Raw genomic sequence first — 10,528 nt, 5'->3', positions numbered from 1 at the left:
CGGCAGGTGTTGCACCGTATTTGGTGACCCATCAGATTCTGTGACCTGCAGTGTAGTACTCAGATAATTTACTTAAGTAAAAGTATCAATACCACTGTTAAAATACTTAATTACAAGTCCTGCATTTAAACTCCCACTTAAGTAAAAGTTTAAAAGTATTACCAGCTAAATTTACTTAAAGCACCAAAGTAAAAGGACTAATTTTGCAGCAAATTACCCCGATTTGCTACTTTAAGTACGATTTTTTAATGCAGGATTTTTACTTGTAATTAAGTATTTTTACATTGTGGTATTGATACTTTTACTTAAGTAAAGGTTCTAAGTACTTCTTCCACCACAGCAGATCACAAAATCTGATGGATCACCAAATACGATGTAACACCGGCGTGTTACCAGAGTCTATTCTGCTGAAAAGCTTTTTTTAAAAACATCTTATAACAACTGAACCCAACCATCAATTGATTTTAAATGTTTTTGTTAGAGTTATAGATCTGATTCTTCTTGACAATGCAGTTAAACGTTTTAAACAGTTCTGTGTATCTGTCTGCCTTGTTTTGTTTAGAATGGCTCTTATTAAATAACTTATCAAAAAACATTCACTGCTCTGCAGCTAATATAAACCAACAACCCCTACCCCAGTTTATTTATATTTTAAACATGTAACAAGATACAAGAACACAAACGATTCAAAATGCACATGAAAAGGAGAAAATGAAAAGAATAAATAATGAAGAACCTATAAGAAAAACAAGGAAATTCTCCCATATTTCATTTCTATCTGTGTCATATATCTCAAATCTTCTGGTTAACATCATTTCATAGGACATTGATTTAGTTTTAGATTTAGTGATTTGGCTCTATATAAATAAAACTGACTTGACTAGTGAACAAATTCATCCATTCAATGAAAGCGGGAGCTTGAGGGCTCCTCCAACGCCTCATGATAAGTCTCTTAACACCTGAAGCTGCCATTTATTAAAATACCTCTTAGATTCTGTTTTTGTCATTTAGGAGACGTTGACTCACCAAAACTCTTATTTTGAAAGCCCCGCCGGAAATAAAACTTTGCAATGTTTAACAGGTTACGTCCTGCACCCCCGCCCCCCAGCACCCCCCTCCCTCACCTCTCAGCATCATCCTCACCCTCCAGCCCCCACCAGACTCTTCCCCTCGCTCACACCGGTAGTTGTCATGGCGATGGAGTCAGCACCGGCGTCGGCTCCAGGGGTTGTTGCCATGGAGATCTCGGTGCGAGGTGCGCTCCCGGTAGTGGAGGAAGACGAGGGCTTCAGCGCGCCGCTGCCGGGGTCCGAGGAGCGACTACTACGGTACCGCCGAGGTGGTGGAGGACGGCGACGCGGGCTCCCGTTCAACCGCGGCTGCTACTACATGCTGATAGTGATCGGGGAGATCGGCACAGAGCACCAGCTGGACAGCGCCAGAGCGCAGATAGAGCGGGGTAAGTGACGGGACGACCCGCCGGTCTGAATCCATGTTTGTTCTCTGTGTGACAGCTGTGATTCAGTGAGCTGCTTTAGGCTGGAAAGTCACGGTAAAAGGTTTAAACCGGGAAACGTCAACAGGAGAGAAATGCTTTGACGCAACGATGGAATAGTATCCATAGGTAGTCATTTGCTGCAGCATTGCACCATGGGACGGCACGCATTTTTCCTATCACCCACAGTGTACTCTGTGTGACTCTGAAATTGCACAGTCAAGTTGTAGATGCAGCATAGGTCTTTTTACCTTATTAAAGCAGTATTTGGGCATGCAGCCAACCTCTGGATTTCAACCAAAAATACTCTACAAGACCGTCAAATCAATAGATGAATCAATAATTAATATTTAAAGATATGAATACATTTGTCAGATCAGCACGTCTGGATGAGTGAAGTCAATCATTTTATTTCCATCCTGCACAACAATGTTTCTGTCTGCTTTGTATCTATTATGCAGGTTTGTATTTTAGAGCAGGTGTGTGTGTACGTGTGTGTGCATGTGCATGTGTGGGTGTGTGTGTGCAAGTGTGTGCTCGTGTGTAGTGTGGCTGTATTCCTTGATGGGGTGTCATGCACCCTCAAACCAACTAAATAAACAAGCAAATATATGCAGTGCAATATATGCAGGCTGTGCTCAGCAGCTAGAGCACAACAACCTCACACATATTATAAGGAAAGACATATTTTCTGTTTCCTGCTTGAGTCTTATTTTGTCACACTCTGGCATCATTACTCAGCTGAATATCTCAGAGCTGTCTGACTTAAAACCTCGCTCCTCCTCTTGAGGAATTGCAGCAGGCTGCAGTCTTTTCAGTCAGTGTGGGCTGTCTTAAGTTTTGAGATGTAAACAGATTGTTTGGCAGTTTTGAAAGATGTTGCTGTGTGCAGACTCAGAACTATGCTGGTCAGCAATTTTCTGCTGTGCCGTTGCCCCTCTAAGCTGTCCTCAGTCCAGATGATCAATCGCACTTTTAGATGCCAGTCCGGCTCCATAGCAACCCTATCCATCCCCTCTGACCTCCTCTTAGCTCTGCTAGAGACTTTGACAGCTCTGCTCCTCTGTGGTGAGCTTTGTATCACACCCACTCGGCTCATTACAGCATCAATTCTTTGGCCCAGGTCAGTGTTTTAAGTGTGACTCAGTGTGAACGACCTACCATCGACTCTCATTACATGTTAGCTGCAGGGTCCTTTCATAAGTCACCCTCACTGCAGCGTTGTAGTCGAGACCAAAACAAGACCAAGGCTAAAGATCTTTGGATTGTGACTTGTGCAGCTGTTCTCATTATATTCTCATTATAAATTAACTTGGCAATTATTTTTGTTTTAATTGTTTAGTCTCTAAAATGAAATGGTAAAATGTGCACCACAATTTCCCGGAGCCCAAGGTGATGTCATGAAATTGCTTATTTTGTGTGACCAAAAGTTCAAAACCAGAGAGAAAAAACAAAGCCTCACATCTAAGAACCTGAAATCTGTGAATATTTCCTTGATAAATGACAATTAACTGATTACTAAATTGTTATCAGTTCATTTTCTGTTGAGCACAAAATCTGACCATTGACCATGTGAGAAGTGCTGCCCTGTCTAGATTAAAACGTACATATCTGGTGTTTTTCTACCATTCTGGCTCTGTATGAAGGTCTAAGGATAGAGGATGTCATACTGCATACCCACTGAGGAAAATGTGGGATTAGTGATATTGGGTTTTACAAATAAAATTGACTTGACTGTTACTGTTGGCTCATGTACAATGAGGATTACCAGGAAACATGAATGTGCTAACACTGCCAGAATGAAGGTTTAATAGGGTCCACTGGGGTCTCTTATGTTATTCTGAACACTTGTGATGCAGAAACTGATACTGACTGATGTACATGACGGAATGAAACACACGGGCTCTTCACTTTTTAAGCCTCGGGCTAACCTGAGCCCCAGGCCACAGAAAGCACCGAGCTTAGTCTTTCACACTTATAACCCAAAGCTTTCCTGTTCTTCCCAGGTGAAGGATTCAAACTCAAAATCAGAGCCCAGGGTTAATATAGTCATCCTCACTTATTTGAATCTGATTGGACAAAAGATGTTCTCTCACAAAAGTCCTTTATTCATACTTTTTCTTCTTAATCTTGTTTTTTGGGATCATCCTGAAATTTTGAAGAACAAATACTGTAAACAACTGTAACAACTAGTTGATTAATCAATTAGTCAGTTGACAGAGAATTAATTGACATTTCTGCAAAAAAAAAGCTAAAATTTTCTGATTCTGGCTTCTAAAATGTGAATATTTATCTGGTTTCTTTAGTCTCCTATGACAGTAAACTGAATATATATTTGGGTTGTGGATTGTTTCAGACATTCTAAGTTTCATCTTGGCTTTTGTGAAACATTGATCGACATTTTTTTTTGCCATTTTCTGACATTTTATAGACACAACAACTAATCAATTAATCAAGAAAACAAAATAATGAAAATAATTGTTAGTTGCATCCCTTGAATAATCCCTACAGCTTGAAAGATATGTTACTTATACAATTTAAAATGTATTATGTTGCTCCATTGCCCTACTGAATACTCACCTGGCTGCAAATTGGTTATATTGCATGAATGCATTGAGTGATGGGATGTTGTTTGTGTATGTGTAAAGTGATACATATGCACCATCTGTCGTCTTTATCTGCACTGAATCTGAAGTCCAGTTCCTGCATCATGTATATGTGTAGTGCTGTTTGTTTTCTCATAGTGTCCTTGCAACAAAACCACATTATTGTTCCTGTAAAAGAAAATCACTGTTCCTGAGAAAAACGGCTAATCAAACATCACAAACACGTCCTGAGCTGGTGATGCAGTTTTTCCCCCAGGAGGAGCTAGGGGAACATCCAGGCCTAACACCTTTAGACTTAACAGATCTGAAACCAGGAGGCAGCGAAATACAAAATGAGTACGACCGTGATTCTGACACTGAGCTTAATGCTTCTCCCTTCTCACCTCAGACAGTGTGAAGACACGTTGTCCCGACCCGACAATCTCAAAGCTCTGAATCTTTATTAAATGTAACTTTGAAGCAGTGTCTTAACACTTTCTGCTCTATACAGTCTACTGTGGGCGTTCTGCAGCATTAAGCCGCCATAATCTTTTGGCTTCGTCTCAAAAGTTGGAAACGATGAAATATTTTACACACCGAGCTATAAATGACTCATTCAGTAACTGATGAGCTATTAGGTGATAACATATTAGTAACATTTCCAAAGTCTTTAGTCAGGTGTTTATTTTGGGTTATAAGTGATACTACATATAAAATCTTTTGAATAACAAACTGTCATCCTTTGTAGGCTTCAAAGGTGGTAGTAAAGTCCTTCGTAGAGAATGATGGCTGTGGTCAGCTTGATTAATATTGATGACAATGGAGTCCAAGGCAAAAAGAATAATCCTCTGCTCTGCCATTCATCTATACTTTACGCTCAGTAGGTATGAAACAGTCATATCTTTGTCATATCTCGGTAAAATTATGACAGTATTTATTGGAATCCTTTTGTAACCGACATAAATCAAACTCACCCTCGCCACTCTTCTGTGTGAAGGGAACGTTTTAAAGGGAACATTATAAAGTCACCTTACAAGACTACAGAGGATGACTGTAGGATACTAAAACCATTTTGACTGGAGCATCAGGTGGATCACTTTAATGCTCAGGATGTTGAGTCACCCAGCTTTACTGGCAGTACTCTGGTGAAGGACTTAGTTGCAGGTGTATTAAAGATTCATGTTAACCTGAATGAGTCTATATTACCACAAGCAAACCAAATAATAGAATATTTTAGGCCACCTGCAGTGTGCAAGCTTGTTTAATTCATAAAGTTTGCCCCCCTTTGGGACTGTCTCACCCACCTTTGTGTTGCTTGTCCAATTAGGTGTTTGAGCAGTAATGGGCTTAAATTACTGCCTCCCTGAGGCCAAAAGGCAGAAAACACCGGCTGCAATTAAAGTTATTAAGGGCCGCAGTCGACTTGGATGTTTATTCGTTATTGGCCACAAGAGGCAGCAATAAACCCCTTCCAAACATGGACACACTGCACAAAGGTGAGATTTGACCTTTATCACAAGAAAACAGTATCTTCTGCTTTCACAAAAAAAAAGGAGGCTTCAAGAATGAGGACAAAGTGGTTGATTTGGCAGAAATGAATGTCTGATCAGTTTCCTCTTCTAATGAGCAGCGCATGCAGCTGCTCCCTAAGTTTTCAGTGGGAAGCATCTGGAAGTGTTTCCCATGCAGCGGATAAGAAGGTCATCATAACATATGCATATAATAATGTGCAAGTCTTGGTGACTCTGTGAATTTGAGTAGATACTGACAACTAAAAGTGAAAAGACAAAAGAGTTTTCTTGCCACATTAACTTGTATAAAATCAGTCTAACCAGGCTTTTCATCATAGGAGTATGAGCTGAATTGGTTTATTCTAAACTTATAGTGCTGCAACTAACAGTTATTTTCATGATTGCATAATCTGTTGATTGTTAATTCATTTATTAATTGTTTAGTCTATTAAATGTCTGTTAAACTTATTTTTGTGTCTGTGACCAACAGTCCAAAAACACACAGATATTCTTTTACAATGATGTCAAACAGATGAAGAAAAGCAGCACATTCTCACATTTGAGAAACTAGAACCAGTAAATTATTTCCCTTCCTGCTTGAAAAATTACTTAAATGATTAATTGATTATCAAAATGGCTCCTGATTCATTTTCTGTTGATCAACTAACCAAATAATTGACTTATTATTTCAGCACTAAACCGTTTTTATGTTTACAAGCTGGATGTAATATAATAATCAATTCTTCATGCATGTAAACATACTGTAGCCTTTGATGGCTGCTCTCTTGTCTCTAAACAGTAAGTCAGTTTTGATGTTTCCCACATTTGCTGTATTAATTTGTTGACTGCTGCTGTCTTGCTGCTGCATAACGAGCAGGTTCAGCTGCACAAATGCGATGGCCTCCTGGTATGAGGTAATTTGCTCCTCCAGGAAAATCTATCTCCTATAAAATCTAATCTCCTATAGATGATAACAATGTTTTTAAGTGAGGACTGGGATGACATGAGACTAAAAGGTTGTAATTTCTATTCATCAGGTCGTGCAAAGAAAGACATTTGCCCATGAACACTAACAAAACACTTATAACAATGACACAGCCTTTCTGGGAAGAAGCTGCAGTCTGCAGTGAGAGAACATTTTCTGCTCAGTTAAGGTCAAAACAAGAAGTACACAGTCTTTTTGTGATAGAGGAGATTTTAGCACAGGGGTATGGATTTGAAAAATTAGAATAATCTAATTTCTTGCTCTTGCTGAAGGAATCCATGAGAGGATGAGATGAGAGAGGTGTGTGTGCATTGGTTTCTATCCTGCTGGACGAGATCTGACACAAGTTCACTCTGAAGTCGGACTCACTGCGGCTCAGTAGGATCTGATAAAGCCGCTGAGTGTGTGTGTGTGTGTGAGAGAGAGAGAGTGGGTGTGTGAGATGCTGATCAGTTCATTACTGAGTCATTTCTACTGATCCAGTGAACTCCAGTGTATATTTGCCTCTAGTGTTTAGGTTTATGTGGGATCTTTTACTTATTAAAAGATATGGCCAGAGATGTTCTGTACTTTTCTTATTGTCAACAAATCTCATGTTTGGAGCCGAACCAACTATTAATTGATCTACTTGCAAGTATTGTGTGTGTATCCAAAGCCTGATATATGGTATTCCTCTGTGTTGTAGACCTCTGTTGTTGTCCAAAAGCTATTAAAAAGACATCAATGAGCCACACTGCTGCACTGGGTGACATGTTCCTTCACCATGAAGATTACGGGCACGGTCCTCTTGACTTTATACTATATTGTAAATTTCTCAATGAATTTCAGTACAAAGTCAAGAGGTTGTGATATATAAGACAACAAGCTAGCGAAGCTCTGTGCACAGTGGCGTCTGTCTTACATGGAACTACAGAAACACTGAAAACGTGATCGCTGTTAAGTCGTCTTTGGAGACGTTTCTAAACAAACTACCGTGACCGTACTCTTCAGGGCGAAGGAACATGTCACCCACTGCTACAGTGAGTGATTAAAGTGTTTTAATAGTTTTTGGACAACGACAGAGGTCTACGGCACAGATGAATATGATATATCAGACTTTTGATGCACACAATAATGTAAGTAGATAAATTTATTATTGGTTTGGCTCTGCACATGAGATTTGTTGACAAAAGGAAAAATATGGAAAATAGCCTGCTTCATAAGGTGAGGATGTAATAATAATTCAGTAACTCATAATAAATATTAAAAAGTCATTATTATGTGTTTATTGGCCAGATGCATCTTAAGTGTTCTACCAAAAGGGGTAAAACACTAAAATGCTAAATTTTGTATAGAAATTTTCATCAGTTAAGAAAAAAACAAAGCATGCAGTCAGATTTTTTTATTATGTAAAAATGTGGTACACTGTGAAAAAAATGTAATTACTATATATGCTCAAGGTAATACAATTATATTAGACTATTAACTACTATAGTTGGTACTTTGACAGACAGCAGTTCTTATATATTACAGATCTAAAGTGTGACGACAGTGTTAATTGAGGTTAATAGTACTGAGGTGAAGAATACATGTAGTGCTTTCAGTTTCATGACATTTTAAAAATGGAAAGCTCTGTGCTCAGTGACCTTCCCTGCAGCCCAAACAGAGTTAGAAAGGAGAGTTGAGAGGAGAAGGTGGGAGGCAGGGAGGGAAATTAACTTTAAAATATTAAAATGTGAACATCTACCTGCCAGTGACAGATAAATGTTCAAATTCACCAGCCACTCAGTAGTAAATCATTATTTTGTGTCTGAAATCTACCAGCCACTTTCATATTTTAACAGCATTTGGTTGGTGGCTGGTGCTAATTTCCCACCCTGGTGGGAGGAAGGAGATGCTGCAGCAACATCTGCTAAAAGGTCACCTCGAGTTCATTAAAACGGAGAGAAAAACATCACTAACTTGCATGCTAAATGTGTGTTTGTGTCCCAGATTCATCAGATATTAGTCCAACAGTTTTTGCTCAAGTTTCCTAATTACTGTCCTTCACTGCTTCATGTTATTGTCCTCAAGCAATCTTTCTCTTCCTCTCTGGCAGGAATTCGATCCTGGGACGTCGACCTCAACTGCTGCGACCTTGATCAGCAGCTGCAGCTGTTTATAACTCGTCACTCCGCCAACTTCTCCTCCGAGGTCAGAGGTCAGTACAATGTGGTGCTCTTTTCCTTAACTAACATCTTGTGGATGAGAGAATTATAATCAGGTGAAGGTTCTGGTGGGTACGTCTCCTGCTACAAGAAGTGATGAGTCACAAATGAAATATGTTAACATCAGCCACTGCATGAACAGTATTACCTTCATTACTTTCAACATGAATATATAGTAGATATACTGATATTATATCAATACTGGAGTATCAATACAATACCAATATTGTGACATGAGACTATGAAAGCTGATTTACAGTCAACTGATCTGAGTTTCTGAACTTATTTGCATAAATGAACAATGAATGTCTCTGCTCGTCTGGCTTGTCTGTGTTTGTTTTCCACGCTGGCTATGCATTAATAATAACTGCTCTTTCTAAAAATACACTTGCTGATTAAATGGAGGCTCGCTGCTCGTTAGGTGACTTGAAAAAAGCTTCAGAATGCTGACTTGAGATTAGAGCACTAATGGAACAAACAGCCTTACTAACTCTTACTTTCTTACTATGGAAATACCCCAAAATGACACTTTATCTATATTTGAGGTATTTTGTCTAAAATATTATTCGATTTGATCAAAACTGTCTACTTTATGGTGAGCAAATTTACAGCTAAATCAGAAATGCTGCCATAGATTAAAAAGAATTTATCATGCCAACATCATACCGACCCATTTTCTGTTTTAGGATGATTGACAGTAGTGACTTGTACTTAGTGAACATTTAATCCATCTGCATTGCATCAACGCTGAACTATATGTATAATCACCATGGTGACTGCTCATTGAGCTGTGGACCATCAGCGTTAGGCCTCTTTGTGTGTGTGTGTGTGTGTGTGTGTGTGTGTGTGTGTGTGTGTGTGTGTGTGTGTGTGTGTGTAATGAGGTTAGGTTAAGGTTACGGTTAGGCATGAATTGGTTATGGTAAAGATATTAGGGTTTGGGTTTGGGTTGGGCTGTCCACAATGAATGGAAGTCAATGTAATGTCCTAACAAGGATAGCTGTGCAAACTTGTGTGTGTGTCTGTGTGTCTGTATGTGTCTATGTGATGTGAGGATTTAGGGCTCAGAGCCCAGGTTGAAAGTACAATAGATGCTGAATTAAGGAATTATTTCAATCATCTGCCAGGTAAGGGCCTGATGGGATCAAACACACACACATACTGGTACACAAAGTCAGGGGAAACAGACAACCACGGGATAGATTATTACTGCACTGGTGGCAAGTGCTAAGCAGCAGCAGCAGTCAGCAGAAAATGACACAGCATTTTTCAGTTGTTAAACAGAGCAAATACTTTCAGATGAAACAGAGAAATTTCTGTGAAACAATAAACATTATTAGTAACCGACTTCTATCTGTCAACCAGTCTTTCCTTCTGGGTTACTTCTAGAAAGAAACACGTCGCTACTCCTGTGAACCAAAGTGAGTCAACTGTTGTTTATTGATACAACCTACAGTATATATATATATATATATTAGTGATTAATTCCCTCAGGTCTACTCCATCTCTAACACGTTTCATCATTAACATTTGAACACAGGAAAATGGAAATATACAAATCTTTCTTTTTTATTTTATTTTCACCTCAGGCGACAATAACATGTTTACATAATCCTGTATTCGTTTCAGCAAACAGACAGAAAGTATATTATTTTCACAAGATCACTGCATTTAATGGATCTTTGTTGACTGTCTTCAGAGAATCTTTATTGATTTCTGAATGATATATTAGATTTCTAAAGGCAATGTCTTGTAAAACAGCACGG

At 39.0% G+C, this 10,528-nt stretch overlaps 1 protein-coding gene across 2 annotated transcripts in view; it reads left to right on the top strand.

Annotated features, from left to right (window-relative positions):
- map1ab (microtubule-associated protein 1Ab) overlaps nucleotides 1-10,528 on the top strand; it is a 78,661-nt gene that overhangs the window by 1,108 nt on the left and 67,025 nt on the right. For both annotated transcript variants that reach the window (XM_042411468.1, XM_042411469.1), the window contains exons 2-3: nucleotides 1,082-1,459; nucleotides 8,654-8,755. In XM_042411468.1, coding sequence (XP_042267402.1) covers nucleotides 1,192-1,459; nucleotides 8,654-8,755 — 370 coding nt within the window. In that variant the 5' untranslated portion in view covers nucleotides 1,082-1,191. The remainder of the gene's footprint in view (nucleotides 1-1,081; nucleotides 1,460-8,653; nucleotides 8,756-10,528) is intronic.

The sequence above is a fragment of the Thunnus maccoyii genome, chromosome 5 (genome assembly GCF_910596095.1).
Source record: "Thunnus maccoyii chromosome 5, fThuMac1.1, whole genome shotgun sequence".
In the NCBI taxonomy this organism is placed as follows: domain Eukaryota; kingdom Metazoa; phylum Chordata; class Actinopteri; order Scombriformes; family Scombridae; genus Thunnus; species Thunnus maccoyii.
Note: the sequence above shows the minus strand (reverse complement) of the source record. Positions and strands in the feature narration are given on the sequence as shown.